Below are 18,034 nucleotides of genomic sequence, written 5' to 3' on the forward strand. Positions count from 1 at the left end.
GGAATACTCAAACATCCCAGAAAACAGACAGCAGACTCTAAATAATCAAATATCATAAATTAATCAAGATGGATGCTTGCTAAAGTATTTTTACTGCCTCTAATCTTAAAAAAAAACAAACAACAAAACAAAAACTTTAAAACATATTTTTCTTATAGAAAAGGGCTTATCCTTTGTATGAACACTTGCTCATGAAACTGTTCAAATAAGTGAGGGAAAAACTAAATTAATTTTCTAATGCTTCAACCAATGTCCGTTCAAAAGATCCAACTCTTTGAATTTATTTACCACAGCTGTCCTCATCACTATCATCCTCACAGTCAGCTTGCCCATCACATCTTCGGGATGCCAGGACGCACCTCCCAGAACGGCACTTGAAGTGACTGGGTGAGCATTCTGTCAGTGACAAAGAACAGGGAGAAACAAGATTTCATAAGCTCCGATTGTAATCATCCCATTGGTACTTGTTATCACTGTGTTTTGGAAGAATAGACAACAGGAATAGGAAACTCACATGATAAACTGAAATGGTTTAAATCAGGCAAGGCTCATAACAGTTGCTCTCTGAATGGGGTGGATCAGTATTTTCCTGACCTATCCCTCATGTGTTAACCTTTTTCAAATGTCAAAGCTTTCCTAAATAGCTGGCATACAATATTTACATGGTGGGCACGGATTTTCTAGGTATTTTTTTCACTGTTGTGGTGGTGTGTGAAGTAGAGATTAACCAACCGGTTGTGTGGAAATGAGTATACAACATCCCCAGGACAAAAAAATGACATATATTTTGTTAAGCACATTTGAATTAATAACAACACCTAGAAGTTTCCACTAGCTGACCTTTATATCGCCTCTGCCTTACAGAGTCTTATAGAGTACTATTTTGAGAAGGCTTTAGTTACATGGCTTTAAAAAACTTACCCATTTTTTCACACTGTGTCACTGAATTTGATGTACAACCTCCAAGCTTTTTTTTTTTCCTTCTTGAAAACTCCTTCAGATAAGTAACACCATGCAGTTACTTATGCAAGTTTTAGGATTCAATGAACGGTTGTACCAACAATATTATCAGCGAACTTAGGAGCCTCAGAAAATACGATTCTAATGACTGAAGGTATGTGAACTATACTGCCAACATTTACTAATTCATTATGAAAATAACTACTTTTACAATGCATACTCTCTTGGCTGCCCAGGACTCTTCTCAGATTCAGTGGTGACTGGAAGAGAAACTAAGCAACCCAGGACATCGTAATAACTCTGTCAAGTACAGCTCCAATTGGAAAATAACCTACATTTTGTAATCATAATCATTGTAAATGCTCACACTATCTTTATTTCTTTTGTTAGATGTGCTTTTCCAGAAATATTTGTATAATATTTCAGATTTCCCATGGAAGACTTTCTAACCAACATTTGTAGTTAGTAGAAATGTGGCACTGAATCAACATAAAATTCTAGCAGTATGTGAACCCCAAACTCTGAGAAGACCCCTTAATTAGTTACACTGTTTCTAAAAGAATAATGAATCATACTCCTTTTAAACTGATCTTTTTTGGCTAATATCTGTTTCAGTGCTACAAGGATTGATAAGTGGTGAATTAGCTTACTAGGCAGAGTCCCACTACTTAAAGAGAGAATATTTTTTTAGGTTATAATTTTTATAACCAAAAAGCATTTCTCTCTAGAAATGGAACTCACTAGTCCCGTATGCAGTTGTACATTTAAAATAGAAGCATTGTATATTATGTTTCAAAATCAAGGATGAAGGTTAAAATATATTTGATACCTGAGAAAATTAAATCACATTATTTTTCTTTAGCTCACCCTGTGCCAAAATTTTACTTTTCCTTTTGCACACATTGTTGAGTAAGATTATCACTCTGTCTTTCAGTTACGTCTGAATCCAGCAGTAGAGGATTTTATTACCATGGTATTACGTCTTCATAAAATCCTCACAGTGATGTATGTGCACATGGATTTTCCTGAGAAAGAGTACTAACTGCTAGATAGGCTTCACCAATTTTTCATTATTCCTTCACTATACCCACCCTAGTTCTTCACTGAAAGAACTAGGGACTACCTAACTTTCATCCATTGCTCCCTCTGAGCAAGATCAAGACGGTTGATATGGATATGGACATTATCCATATGGATTATGGATATCATCTAAATGGGTAAAAATGTGAAGTTTCAACACAAGCAAAAAGCAGGTGTGATGTTAGCAACAGATCTCAAATGCTGACTTTTCCAGACTGAGGGTAATTGATCCTTACTTCTAATATGTTTGTTATGAGCATTTCATCTTATCTGCAAACTGTAGGAACCCAGTTCCCTGAAACTCAGTCTGGAATAATTTTATCAGTTTAAGTATTATTTGTTAAAAGAGATGTGGAACAAATAAATCAGTGACTATGGGAATCTAATTAAATCTTTAATTTAATGTCACATGTATTTGTAGGAGTTACCTTCTACATCTTCATCTGGCATTAGACAAGTTTGGTTGTCTGAGTTCTCATCTGGAAACTGAGTGCAGTCAGTATCTTCTGGCCACTGCAAACCTACGATCCCAAGCACAGACTCACAACGTTCCTTTGACTGTTCACATAATGTCCTGTAGAGACAAAGTGGAATTGCCCAAAGTAACTTAGTGAAGTCTTTGAAATTCCCAGTTAGTGGAAGTTAATAATCCTAGTCAAAGTTATAGACAAAGATCAAAGAAAAATCAGTTAATCACATCTTGACATACAAAATATATACCAAAAGATATGTTGCTACTATTGAAACATTATTTTAAAATTACTGTATGTTTCTTGCATTATAACATAACAGCCAAGTATAACTACTTACAAAAAAATCTTCTGCCTTGTAAAGGATGGCATGAAACCATGAAAAAAAGACTAAAGAGATTTTGTAGCAGTGAACCACTACCTCTTCTGGCAATGCTACCTCAGAAAACACGTGGGTTTGGGACAAAAAATTTAAACCTGCAAACAGAAGAGCAAAGGACTCCGCAGGGAATTCAATAAAATTCAGAGTTTTGGGAAAGTCAAAGCACAGATCAGCCTGGGCTTGAGCATGATCACAGAGTAACAGAAGCTTGCACCATTTATGCCAGTTTGAAGGATATGGTGTCTCTCCAAGCATTCTCTTGTTTCTAGGTTCAGTCACCCATTTAATTACACTTTTCAGATCCTATTTTCTGAACTTATAATCATTTGCAGTTTCTACTACCATTTCAGAGAAAATTCTCCTTTGTTCTCTGCTGAAAAATATTTAAAAGTAGGATCGTGCCCATTTCTAATTTTTTTTTTTTCAGTTTTCCTAAGGTCACTTTTAACTTGCCTTTTATTTAATTTGGTTAATCTTTCTCTTTCTTTCATTAAAGGAATTTTATTCCACTCATTTTCCCTTAAAATCTTGACCAGTGGACCATTTTTTTTCCAGCAATAAGCTTCAACAAATACAATGACTAAAACAAAGCAACCAGATCCATTTAGAATGTATTCTTTAATGCTCTTTTGAGAAAACAATACATTATTAATCTTTCCAAGTTTTTTTGTTCGTTCATTCTTTTTTGGGGAGACTACATGAAGAAGGGTCAATGTTTTCCTATGCCAAATGATTTGCCATTGGGTAAAGCAGCTGGAAGGAATGGACTAATGTACTGACATCAATTAACCATGGTACAGTTCCAGATTCCCTCTTTGCTTTTATGACTCCTCAGTACCAAAAAAGTCAACTCACACCACTTTGCAGTCTCGGCTTTCTGAATGCCAGAACTCAGAGCAGGGGAAGTGGATAAGGAAGTGCAGATCTCTTCTCCCTAGTATTCAATGGTAGGATACATGGGAATGATTCAAAGCTGCACCAGGGAAGATTTAGACTGGACATCAGGAATCATTTCTTTACTGACAGGGTGGTCAGACACTGGAACACGCTTTCTAGAAGGGTGGTGGATGTCCCAAGCCTGTCAAGTGTTTAAGAGGCACTTGGACAATGCACTTAATAATGTTCTTTAATTTTTGGTCAGCCCTGAATTCATCAAGCAGTTAGAGCAGGTGATTGTCATATGTCCCTTCCACCTGACACAGTCCTGCTCTATTCAATATATAGATTTTTTAAAATTATTGAACTGCTATTCCTCTCCTTGTTTTGAATACTTCAGATATTAATCACACACCTTACAAACGACCTTTCATGATCTTTTCAAATACCTACCTTTACCTCTTGCTCTGGAATTCCAAAGCAAAACTTCTGACATTATAAATGGAAACAGAAAATTAGGAAAGACTAATAGGATAAAAAACATCAGTCAAGAACTAAATGGAACACAGCATCTTACCTGCAAGGTGGGATCCGTTGATTTGTATGGGGGTCACATTTTGGTACTAAGATTGTACAGGCAAAAAACATAAGGTACTTGTAGCAGTTGGTCTGAACCAAGGCTGGGAAAAGAGAAGACTCCCAGCTGATGGAGGCTTCCTTCTGTGTCCTGTGGCCCAGGTAGTTTGGGTAGTAAGTATAGTTGTAAGGCAAGTTCATACAGATTTCCAGACTAATTGGTTCACACTGACCTTTCACAGAAAGAAAAAAAAAAAAAAAAAAAAAGAAGAAACTACAAGTTTCAAAGCTTAAGAACTCTTATGTGCCTATTCATACAAGTAAAGAAATCCAACCAATGGATTGCATTGACCTCTGCCTACTTAATTACCCAGAGACTTATATTCCTTTACCAATATGCAATTACCAGTTATGCAATAACTTCCTGAGTAACAATTTTAACATGGAACGTGGTACAATAAACCTTTATTTAAAAACAGATTTATTCTTTTCAAATTAAGTATCTGATGGTTTTCAAGAGCTCCTGTACTGTACAGCAACACACTTCCTACTGGTATATTATGCTGCCACAGCACACCTCATGCTAGCGGGGCCATTTGTCAAAATGAAGAAGACTGGGATTATAGGATACTTTGGGTTGGAAAGGATCTTGAGAGGTCTCTAGTCCAATGTTCTGCTCAAAGCTTGGTCAGATTTCTCAAGGTTTTATCTCTTGATAGAGTCTTTATCCCTTGACAATTTCTCTGTACAGAGAACAGAAGGCAGGATTTTTTTTATTTTTTTTATTTTTTTGCACTCCAAGATCTGAAGGAAGAATGAGGACAATTAGGTTATGCATTGCACAAAGACTGAGTGAGAGACAGTCTACATGCTAATAATTTATTTCAGATAAGAGGTAATTATTAGTGAGGAGAATGATAAGCAAGAGCAAAATCATTGCAACAGTTACAACTCCATACAATTGTGCAGACTAAAGCTATATACAAAAATCATGAAGTTTTTGGTAGTTTATCACAATACATATTGAACTCACTGAGCATTTTAGATTTCAAAAATTGCACAACTTTTTTATTTCTTCTCAAATTGATTGCCAGCAATATTAATTTTTCAGTTTTCTACCACAACTTAAAACAACAGAATGTCACCTCAATTCCAACTGAAATTCAGATTCCTATGTAGCACTGAGTGTATTTTGAAATATGAAATTATTTTTCATGAAAAAGTTTATAATTCAAAAGCCATTTGTTAACAAATGATTGCATGCATTTGCCTGTTCTGGAAGCAAATATATCTTAAGATGATAAAGATTCTCCACCATCCATTTGCTAGTGTCATTTGCCATCACTGTCTTACAAATGTGTGATCCTATAGCTGAATCTTTGAGAGGAAGTTGAAAAAAGATCCAGCAGTATTTCAGCAGAACCTGGCAGTGTTTCTTGAACTGTTATAACTTCTTTTAGTATTTAACTCTAATCTGAAGATAATGAAGCTCATTTAATATACAGCTTTTTGTCTCTGCTAAATCTTGTACACTGCCAATACTGTACTGTTTCTGCTGTCTCAAACCACATAGTCCCAGATTCAGGATACATGAGGTTCAAAGACTTCAACAATCTCTTCATATGACTGCCATTTTCTTTTCTTCATGACAAACTCTCCCTTGTGCTCCCACACTTCAGCTCCAGATGCCTAGATCAGTTTGGTTTTGTGTTTTGATTTATTCCCCAGTAATCCTATTTTGATGTGTACAGTTACATGTTCATCAGTATTATGTGATGAAACTTGAGTAAATGATCACAAAAGTATATGAATTGTTCTGAATTTTTGTATACCATAACATCATTCAGGGCTGAAGGGTAGAAAAGCCCATGCATCATTTTCTCTTTCATTATGCCTCATATTTATAGAGGTTTAGAAGAAAATCTAGTCCACTGAAATTCCTCTGTAGAAGAGTTCTTTATATATTATCAACGTGATTACAATATTTATAGTGTGTTTAGAATTCTTGTACCACATTATGTGCAAAAGTGTCATATGTTTAAAAAGAATAGCTTTGACTCTTGCACCCAGTTCCCTACAGTCCACAGGCAGAATAACAAAACAGAACATACACTTCAGGGGAACATCTGACTGATTTTAAGTAACCCAAATGTTAATCTTTCTTTCTGATGGCTGGCCTACAGTTTAAGAGATCTTGCTACTTCCATATTTATACTGTATGTAGATATGACCTACCTAATGAGTGCACAACAAGGAATAAAATCCCTTGCAATTTCCATTATAAATAAATAAATAAATAAATAAAAACCCCCAAACCTCAAACAGATTATGCCTGGGTTAAATATCTTCATGTATTTCTTATTAACTTGCTCTTCATACTATACAGGAAATAGTTCCAAACACAGTAACAGAAGTGACTGGGATATTTCACAGAATCATAGAATGGATGAGGTTGGAAGAGAACACTGGAAATCATCTGGTCCAATTCCCTGCTCAAGAAGAGCCACCTAGAGCCAGTTGTGCAGAACCATTCCCAGATAGCTTTTGTCTATCTCCAGGATGGAGTCTCCACAGCTTCTCTGGGCAACTTGTGTTTAGTCATTCTGACAGTAAAAAAAGTGTTTTCTTTTGTTCAGAGAGAACCTTCTTTGTGTTTCAGCTTGTGCCTTTGCCTCTGATCCTGTCACTGAGTGCCAAAATATCCTGGCTCTGTCTTTACACTCAGATATCTGCTCTGTTATTCTAAATATGTTCTTTCTGCATTATAATTCCAGAATAAACTGATCACACATTATCACACATGGAGAACATCCACCACATTCAATATTGCAAAATGTGGCACACATTATCATACATGGAGAACACTCATCATATTCAATATTGCAAAATGTGGCCTATGCTTTGGAATTTTCCAACCAAATAGTTGTTTGGGCCAGAAAATACTGCTTTGTCAAAACTGAAATATTCCGCAGGAATTCTCATCTCTTACCAAAGATGAAATAGCACTGGTCAAAATATAAACAGCAAAAATAACATGAAAAAAGACAATAGTACTTCCAGATGTTATGCAGGAAAAATGTCTCCCTAATTCTCTTGCTGTTCCATTGTTTATAAACAAATAAATATTCACTGGATCAGAAAGCGAGAGGCAGAGAGATGATCCAGAATTGTAGTTCAGATTCTGTGCTCCTCCTGTTGAGAATCACAGAATTGTGCCCATATTATGAGGGAACACGTTCATTAAAAAGCTCTTGGGTTTCTCAGGACATGGAATAGGAATATTATTTTAGAACTAAAATATCACGTGTCAAAGAACATTTGTTCACTGTCGCATAACATAGGACAGTCACTCAAACATTTTCCAAAATCCTTGTCCATACATGCAATAGGATACAAAAAAACCTGCATTGACCATGACAAGATTTTGGATCAGAGTAAATCTCATACTAGCTTATCCACAAGGAAGATGAGTCCAAGAAAGTCTTTCAGGTCTTTCTTATCGTAAAAATGACTGAATTGCAGTCATACTTCTTGCAAGATTCCTGACTTCTACAGGACTGTAATTGCTGATCATGAAATGTAGTTTGCATTAAGAGATAACTTCTCCTGGGTTCATAAGACCTAGAGACTATTGTGGTTATTTCTGTATTTTCATACTTGTTGAGCAAGGTGCCTTTTTTGCCAGCCAGTCAGAGGACCCATCTTATGCATGACTGGCGGCTACACAGCCATCAGCTGGGATTCCAGTACTGATCCTGTCACAATAGATCATATAGACTTTATGTATATATCACTGAGCAGTTTAAGTACTTAAAAATAAATAAAATTATATAACACTGTCTTTTTTTTCCTCACCTGAATAGTTTGGTTATAAATATGGATTAGTGAACAGACCTACACAGTTGATCAGTTCTTCAGAGAGCTGACATCTCATGACTGCAGGTCATGCATGGTACTTGTGTGAGTTTTGATCATGGCAATATCTGCCAAAGGACAGTGAGTTGGTCTGAAAGGAGAGACTCCTCAGAGCACAGGAAGAGTCCCTTCCAAAACCAAGTCAAGCAAGCTTGGTATAAGGTCACCTTGGCTGACATGGATCTCATGACTGAGCTCAAATACACAAAAAAGAAATATACAGAAGAGGGGATAGGACATTAAAGTGAAACATAGACATTTCCTGATAATAAAAGATCAGAATAAGAAAAGCAAAAGCTTAGCTAGAGTTGAAAAGTAGAGCATGTAAAGGGCAAGAAAGGGGGCTATGCTGGCAGCAAAAGGAAATATAAGAAAAATGTGGACCTGCTGCTCACCAGCAGGCCTACTAGTGACCAGAGACATGGAAAAGACCAAAGACTTTTCTGCTTCAGTTTCTACTGAGAAATGTCACTGGAAGGCTGCTTCATATCATCTTCAAAAGGTCATGGCAAACTTGGCACCTGATGATTGGAATAAGGCAAACATCACATGGATCTTTAGGAAAGGTAGGAAGGAGGAGCCAGGTGGCTACAGTTCAGCCAGTATATCCTCAGTCCCCAGGAAGATTATGAACCAGTTCCTTATGGAAGACATATTTACACATGAAGAAAAAAAGGTGTCTGGGAATAGCTAGCATGGATTGATCACGGGAAAATCATATCTGATCAATCCAGTTGCTGTCTCTGACAAGACAAGCAGCTGTCATTCCCTTTTCTTCAGCACTGGTGCGTATCTGGAGAACTGTGTCTTGATTTTTGGCTCCCCCATTCATGAAAGACATCATCATACTGGAATGAGGTCAGGGAAGGGCCAAGAAGCAAGCAAGGGGACTGGATCACATGATCTACAGGCAAAAGTTGGGAAAAGAGAGTTTGTTCAGTAATTAAAAAGGAAGAGGAAGGAGACACCTTACTGCTGTTAGCAACTAGTTAACAGAGGGCTGTAAAGCAGAAAGAGCCAGAATCTTAGAAGTAAGCAGGGATGGGATGAGAGGCAAAAGACGTAAGTTCTAACACAGAAAATTCCAGTTACATGCATGGAAAAAAGGTTTTTCTCATAGGCGTGGCCTAACACTGCAACAGATCTGCCAAAAAGACTGTAATCTCTGTTCTTGGAGATATCAAAACTTAGCTGCACAGGACCATAAGCCACATGATTTAATTAGCACTGCTTTGATCAGGAGTTTGGACTAGTTGACCTTTCCATATCCATACCAACCTCAATGGAATAACATTATCCAAACAAGCTACCATGGTACCAAAACACACCTTGCAGAGAGGACTGCCCAGCACAAAGCAATTTCAGGATACATCTACATATTCATGTGTAAGTGAAGGCAACCCTGCCCATGTGCAGAGGTGAGCTAAACTGATGTGCTGAACACATCACCAAGTTTCAATTAAATATGAATAATTCTGAATAGAGATCTGCCCCAGTTTCAAAACTTAGGCAAATACATTTCTTTTGAGTATCTTGTTCACAGTGCTACAATTCACAAGTGAGAAAGAGAGCTACTCAGATACACGTGGGCAGTGGGTACAGGAGGCTTGCATGGCCTGGTACAGCACATGACATAGAAATGAAGATGCAGGGTGTTAAAGACTGATCCTCTACAATACACATTGCTCAGAATCATTAGTTTTGCCAGTGTGAATACTGAAACTGTTCCTTCACAAAAGGGCTGAGTTCTCCAGACTACTAAACATAGTATTGTGTTTTCTTATATTTTGAAAATAAATCAGTACCTTTTGCGTTTCTCTTACATGATGTTTACTTCAGGTAAACTGTGAATGTCACTAAGTGCTAAGTGCAATTGTAAACACATTGTACAATTGTAATCAAGAGTTATGATTAAACTTTTGTTTCAACTTCGCCCTTTTCAACACTTAATCATTACACATATCTATTAGATAGTAAAGTATTACTTACTGTGTGCTGCCCTGCATCCTCATTATACTCTGAAAGACCCTAAAACAGTGACTGCATGAAACATGTGACCTACTTACTGCAGTTTGTCTGGCTGTTTCTCATGTCACAGAGAGAACTTCCACAGGGATCAGGACAGGAGGAACATCTCTGGTCTCCCTCCTGACAAAGGGTTTGACCTGAGGAAAATTGAAATTTACTGTTCCAGTCATTTAACAGACTAATAAGCATAACTGGAGTGTAGTGATGAGGAAATACAGAGTTTGCAATGAAGTATTATTGCCCTTCAATAGCTGAACAGGTTCCCTACAGCATTTCAAGTGCAGCAAGGAAGTGCTGTAACAAAGTGTGCAGCACTGTCCAGATGACAATTTTCTTTACTCCTATGCTTAATATAAGAATTTTAATCCCAGCTTCTGAATGAGACTAGGATCTCTGAAAGCCATTTACCATGATCCTCTGGCAAAATATGAAAAGTCGTGTAAAGCAGATTTCAAAGGCAACAATAGGTCCTAGCTGAACAAGAATACCCTCCGAGAATTATTTCTCACTGCCACTTAGCTGATCTGCTTCTCATTTTATGATGGGTTTTGTAGACAATAAAACAAATCCTGAAGAAATGTTGTCAGAGCTGAAGCTTTATTGTGCTGCTTCGGATGGTTAAAAACCAAACAACAAGAAAACCCAAAAGGCTGTGATCCTAAAGATGGATTTCAGAGTAACTAAAGCCAGCACTGTGTTGTTAAGTTTATGAGCACTATACCTGGATATTTAATTTCTCTGACAAACACTTGTTCTCCCTGTCTCGTAGTGGTAATAGATCTATTCCAAAACATGAAATTCTCTCTTCAATATGACTTCTACAAATAGAGTGATTTAATTTACTATTCTGTACACAGAGACTGAATAGTTTGGGATTTATCACCTCATCCTGCTTAAAAAGGTTTATTGCAACTATCAATTAATTTTTTTTTATTGCATTAACTGTTCACAGCAGTAAACATTCAGCCATTGCATCCTCATATTGGGCATACAGAAGATGCTGACAAAACATCTTGGTTCAATGACTTTGACCACAACCTTGTCCCCAAGAACTGATTTACCTCCCTTTATCTGCATTATTCATTGAAGCAACACAGGTACTTTCTTTTGCTGTAGCAATTGCCTGTCTGATTTTACAGGTGTATCTGACTGCAAAATGGAAATAACTGAAATTTCCTTGAGGTATGTAGTGAAGGAGACAGTTCTCCTTCACCTATCAAATATAGGTGAGCCAATGGTCATTTTTAATATATTTAATATATGCATATACTTGTAGTAGTATACACAGTCTCTGTATCCTTATACAGCCAAGTGGCAAGTCACTACACCTTGACCTCAAATTTCTGTGCTGATTTCACATATATACTGTGTTTGCAACAAAATAAATATTCAGGATCACTTCAGCTCTAACTTCACTGCCTCTGATAGGCATATGCAAACTGTTTGATTTGTACAGAAGTTTTTATATTAAGTGCATATCTCATTAATTGTTCTGTAGTTGCTGAACTCAACAACACATGTAAGAAATACAAAAGAAAGTTACAAACCAGAATTCTGCCTGGCTTTTCCATGAAATTTGCAGGGAACTAAAGAGGAATAATACAAATAAAGTCCAAATTCTACTTATGTATTCTTATGCAAATTTGGGACAGACAGGATTTGGTTACACAGAGGAAGAACTCTGCTCTGCACAACATCATAAAATATTAGAGTTCTTTGCACATTGAATAATAAAAGCAAGTAAAATGTTCATAATTAAAAGCTTTGCAGTTTAATGCTAAGATGAAACATCTTTTAGCATATAGTGAGATCATTGATTACATCATCACCCCATCCTACTAGTCTGCACTTACTACCCTTGAATCTCTATCAGTTCACCTTCCAAAAAAAGTTTTTTTAACCATTTCTTCAACCTGCACAGAGGCAAAAAGCAGTACAACAAAACAAACAAACCTCATCACTGACTTCTAGACCAGATCATGTGTCACTGTTTTCAGTGAAATTCTATTTTATTAGTGATAAACAAATTTAAGAGGATTAGGTTGGGTGCATTTTAAAAGTTGAAATGGTTGCTTATAGAGTGCTCTAAATAGTTATGGTCTTTCAATTCAGCCCATTCTTCTGTCTCATCTATTTTACATTAAAATTATAGTTCCATTGTCAGCAAGACACACGGTGGATAATGGAATTCACAAGACTGAGGTTGGATGGCAGGAAGGATGAAGAATAAAAACTGAGCCTTTTGTGAGATTGCACAGTCAGAACCAAGGACAAAACTTGGTCCTTGGTTTTTAGACTGCCACAGTCAGAACTGGAAGAAAATTCATGCAAAATCTTTTTACAATGTCAACAATAATTGCAAAGACTAATGATAATTTCTGTGTTTCAACTTCTCGGTTATTTTTTAGAATAGACCATTTCAGATTGGAGCAGAGAACTTAATATGAGCAGGAGGGACTGAGTGGACACACTTAGACTCTTCTAGACTCATTTATTTTCTAATGACATGAGGCTTACATATCATACTGTATTTATCTTGTGCTAAATCTGTTCTACTCTAATAATTTTTGAACAGGTTGTCTTATTACCACTATATCTGACAGCACTAGAGTTTTATAAATGAAGTTAATTCTGTCACTTTCTTAAAAATAAGAATCATAAGAGAAAGACAGCAATACTAGCATTGAAGGAAAGGCTGCTATCTGAACCTATATTTACCTTACCAGAAACAAGAGAACTACAGATGAAAAGCACTTTCAAATGCTGAAACCATCACAACATGACAACACCTCTTTCCTTTCTCAAAATGTATCACAGGACACAAATCTTTAGAAAACCCTGTTCCAGGACTCAGGAAACAGTCTATTGGCTTGTTGGGTTTGTTGTTTGTTTTTTTTTTCTTTCACACAATTTATAATGAGACAGCTATTAGGTAGCCACAAAAACTTAAGTTCCTATATATTTTCCCTTAGTCACAATAATTCAATAGTTTACTTATGGAAAAATCTTTTCTCTGACTCCCAAGTTTGGATAGAAAAAGAATTTCCATGAGAAAATTACTCCCCATACAAGACCAAGTCCTGCAATAGTAGTTTGTAATTGCTATAGACAATGCAAATATATAATTAATTTAAAATAAAAGTTGGTAATTTCAAATGAACAAATACTATTCTAAATATCACCTCATTTCTTTAACTTTTTATATTCTTATGGACTAATAAAACTCCACCAACAATTTCATGTGTGAAAGCCAACACCAACCTGCCTTAGCATATGTTATTTGAAAGGTAAAAAAAGTAAATTTGTCAGACAGTTTTAGCTAAAGGCACTTCAGAGCAAATGAGACATATCCTTACCTTCACTGCAGTTTTCTTCATCACTTCCATCTTTACAGTCATTATCTCCATCACACTGGAATGCACTAGGAATGCACTGCCCATTTCTGCACTCCACCAGACCCTGACTCTGACATGCTAGAGAGAAAAAAGCAGACAATATTCTGATTAACTTAGGTTAATGAAGTTTTATTACGATCTTGAAGTTATTTTAGGAGGAGCTGAAAACACTGCTTAGCACTGAAGGTGGCAAGACAGTTTTCGTTATATGTAGGCTATGCTAGCAATACAGCTGTACAGACCTTTAACTAAAGGAACAGAAACTATAGATGTCAGGTATTAGCAACAGGCTGAGAAAAAAAATCTACTCATATAAAAAACTTCTTGCTCACAATTTATTCACATCAGATACTGAGATTTAGGAAAAATAGTAGCAAAATGGTTGCAAAGTCAAGCACTGAATGGTAGCAAGAATCAGAGCAGCAGAAGCAAATGTCTTACGAGAACCTATTCTCATTAAAACATGTGCTAAATTCCCAAGACTTGATTTTGCAATCTCAGCAATATTCCACTATCATTGTTTTGTGGGTGTACATCATCACCATATGAACAGACAGAAACCCAGACACTGACAAGGTGCAATAGGTCACCTACAGACACCAGAAAGCTGTGACAAATTCAGAACTACAAAATTAAGAGGTTTTATACATTAATTCATTACTTTATAATGGGAACTGTGGGATATTTAGAAAGTAATGGACACATAATGAACAATCCAGAAACAATGAGGCTATTGATCTGTGAGTCAGAGACCTGTGCAAGTAGCAAACCTCAAGGACGCTACAAGTACAGCAGACCTCAAGGATGTAGTGAAGAAACAAAGTTGTTACAAGTCTGATGAAGCAAGCACAGAAAAGCAGAATATTTTGGGCATACGTGACTGAAAGCAGCATTTAAGATGGAATATTGGCAGAGAGAATCTTTGCGTGATCAGAAGACCTTATCCAATCAAATTATTGCTTTAGGCTCATGGACAGCATATACAAACCAATCAATAAATAGCTTATTCATGAGCAAGAGCCAGAAAGAATCTATAAACTGAGCTATCTAGGCAATAAAGTGATATTTGCTTGATCATCTCGGTCGTGTGCAGTGTCCATGACTTCCACGTTAACAGGGAACGTCCCAATTAACAAAAAGGCTAATTCTGTAATTAACTAGCTGAAACACAAGGCAGTGCTGGCAATTCTCAACAACAAAAAAATGTTTAATTTGCTGCAGCTATTAGAAGGGACATTTGTGAAGTGAGAGCTTCTGAAATCAAATAAACTTATAGTTTTGCCTTATGAGTAATATGTATTATTTATCTTTAATTTACTTTTTTATTTTTAAAGAAAGAAAAAACTAATTTAGAGATTAAGGGAACTTACAGCAATTGGTTTCATCTGATTTGTCAATACAGTCATGGTCACCATCACATATCCAATCGGCTGTTATACATCTCCCATCTCCACACTGATGATGTGTCACTGGATTGCAATCTAAATAAAATGCAAATTTGAGGACAAAAAAAAGTGTAAGTTACCATTTGTATAATTTGCATTACTGATCAATTGTTCTGTGCCTATAAGCTACTTATTCTTATTAATGAGCTGTTGTGCTTTAGTAAATTAAAATATAGGATCTTCTGTATCTGTAGATTTTTTGGCAGATGGTAACTATATATGTTCTGAATTCTATTCCCTACACATATTATATTCACTCATTCCTTCTCTCAGGTGCACAGTCGTTTCCAGTTGCAAATAAACAAGTTTCTAAGATTTGTTGAGTATGTTAAAAGATCTTCTGGCTTTCCATTTTATGGAACAATTTTCAGTTAGACAACATTTTAAGTTGCCATCAGAGAAAATAATCTCCTACACTAATCTTGTAACTAAGATTACTATGTTTCTCAACTGTTATATTTGGCTCTTAATGAAAATTATGGTTTTTTGCATACACTCGGAGTTTTTAATAAGACTCATCTACAAAGAAACCGTTCCAGTCTTCATCTTGCTCTTTCTACCTGAATGTTTCCACAAATAAAGTCACTATTGAGCAGACTGACTTTACACCAAAATAAGCAAGGAGCATAGATACAGAGCAGTCTCCAAGTTAATGCCTAGAAAAGTCTTTAATAAAAGACTGTTATGAAGAAAAAAAAAAAACATAAACCAACCAAAATTGTGAAAAGGTAGTAAAAGATCTTAGAGTATGTATACGATGGAGAAGAAACATAAATCTCAGGGGAGAATATAGTTTTAAAATTCTCTGTGCCTTTCTTTAGGAAAGCAAAAGGAGTGAGAAATAATATTTTAACTTCTAAACAATAATTTTAGAGCACTTGATTTTTCTCAGGTGTAGTACCAGGAGCAAAACTAGGAAACAAATAGGGCTTTCAAAGTTTTCAAATATTTACATTTGAAGATTATTCTTTTTTATGGCAAACTTTCTTTTTTTCCTGTGGAAGTAAATCTAAATAGAAAGACAAATATAAGGAGGCAGAACACACAAAGTTGATTGAAACAGAATTTGAAAGAAAGAGTATTTGAGCATCAAAACATACACATTCACTGTCAATCTTGTGTAAAAACAAACAAAAAAAAACCAGTTGGAATCATCGGTGTGTAACCTCCTATGGTTTGATTTAACCTCAGTTAAATTCAGCCAAGTCACCAAGAAAGCAACCATAACATCTTGAAATAATCAAAAACAAAATTCAAATCAGAAAATTTCTTCAAAATACCACTAACTTCAAAACTTGGATTAGCCCAGAACTCTCCATTAAACTTTTTCAAACTGCATATAGGATTTGTGAGTTGGTTTTACTTTGCCCAGAAAGCGTAATAGCAGGGTATATTAATCTTTTAGTACTTTAAGGTTAAAAAAATCTGACTTGGGCAATAATGCTATCAAAAAGACCCTAGAAAAGCATAAAAGGTGCACATACCACAGTGTTGTTCATCGCTAAGGTCTCCACAGTCATCATATCCATCACAAACAAAGGTATAATTTAGACATTTTCCCGTGTTGCAACGAAATACATCATCACTGCAGTCTACAAACAAATTTATGTAAAATGTTAACACGACATGGGAGCATTCCTGTAGACTATGAACACTGGCTTGTATTGACTAAAACAAGATTAACAAGATGCCCTACAGTTTACAGCTCTGCATTAATACTCAATGTGTATCGGCTTATTATACTCTAATATAGGAAGATCAAGAAATATCAAAATGAATTTTAAGACATTTTTATTCTTTTCCTACCAATTGCTTTTTGGATCAACACCATGAGGAAAATGTGCTCTGTTATGCATAGGACCAAACAAGAGAGCTGGGAAGTGAGAGACCCAGTTTCACTGCCTTCCTCCGGGCTCCTTCTTCACATCTGGCTTTCCCAGGTAGAATACCAGGATACAGAACAGCTGAGTGGGGAATCCCTCCATCCTGTTGAAGCCATGGTACTGAATTTAAGGAAGTTCTTTGTGCCCTTTCTTACTGGGATGTGTGGGCATGTTGCATGAGCTCTTTACTAGACAACATACAGGAAGACATCCAAGAACAGGGACTGCTCAACTCAAGCCTCTCCTCTCAGCTGAAATGGTCAACCACCAAATGACAGAACCATGCTTCCATTTGCTTCTACCCTCTTGTCTTGTGACTTCTGTGTGAATTGCACAGTGGTCCCACTTTGAAAGAAGGATGTCCTTCTAGGTATATTACACACTGAAAGCTGCAGTACAGTTCCAGAAGGTGCAGTGGGTTTTCTGTCTGTCCAGATCAATGTAAGCCAAGTGTTCCACCTCCTAAGTGAGTGCTCTTTCTCAATGCTTTACCAACCTCAGCTCCAGAAATTGAACATGAATCATTTCTCCCCTTTCCCCCACAGAAGTATTCATACATTCTACAGGTTTCACATCTTACTGTTCAAGCAGAATTTCTATCACAATGCACAGCACAGTGTTTCAGGACTTGAAGTAAAATAATACGGCTAAGCCATGAGCTTTCTAGTGAATAGTTAATTTAGCTTTAAAAGAAAGAAAGAAAAAAGGCATGAAACAGTAAATACCAAAATCAGAACTAAATGAAAATATTTAAGTTCTCTTTTCATGTAAGCAAAACAATAGTCATCTGAGCCCTAAATTCTGAACATTACTTGCTTTGAGTACTCAAGAGCATGAAGTATTCTGGCAGCCTTTATCCTTATTGATCAGTTTATAACTCTTGACAGTTTCTCTGCTTCTATTTCTTCTTAAAGAAATTAAACAAAGCTGTCTTTTTCTATGCTGTTTCCTCTGGATAAGTTTGCTATTTCATTCCCATCTGTAACTCCTTCCTGTTTACATTAATACTTGTCAGTTGCATCCT

General features: G+C 36.2%; 1 protein-coding gene across 1 annotated transcript in view; it reads right to left on the bottom strand.

Moving 5' to 3' along the window:
- Positions 1-18,034, bottom strand: part of CORIN (corin, serine peptidase) — a 121,480-nt gene that overhangs the window by 26,794 nt on the left and 76,652 nt on the right. The window contains exons 7-13 of the mRNA XM_030449768.1: positions 16,612-16,719; positions 15,053-15,163; positions 13,644-13,760; positions 10,326-10,424; positions 4,346-4,577; positions 2,469-2,614; positions 289-396 (exon numbers count right to left, since the gene is read on the bottom strand). Of these exons, the coding sequence (XP_030305628.1) occupies positions 289-396; positions 2,469-2,614; positions 4,346-4,577; positions 10,326-10,424; positions 13,644-13,760; positions 15,053-15,163; positions 16,612-16,719 (921 nt within the window). The remainder of the gene's footprint in view (positions 1-288; positions 397-2,468; positions 2,615-4,345; positions 4,578-10,325; positions 10,425-13,643; positions 13,761-15,052; positions 15,164-16,611; positions 16,720-18,034) is intronic.

Source organism: Calypte anna, chromosome 4A, assembly GCF_003957555.1.
Source record: "Calypte anna isolate BGI_N300 chromosome 4A, bCalAnn1_v1.p, whole genome shotgun sequence".
Lineage (NCBI taxonomy): Eukaryota > Metazoa > Chordata > Aves > Apodiformes > Trochilidae > Calypte > Calypte anna.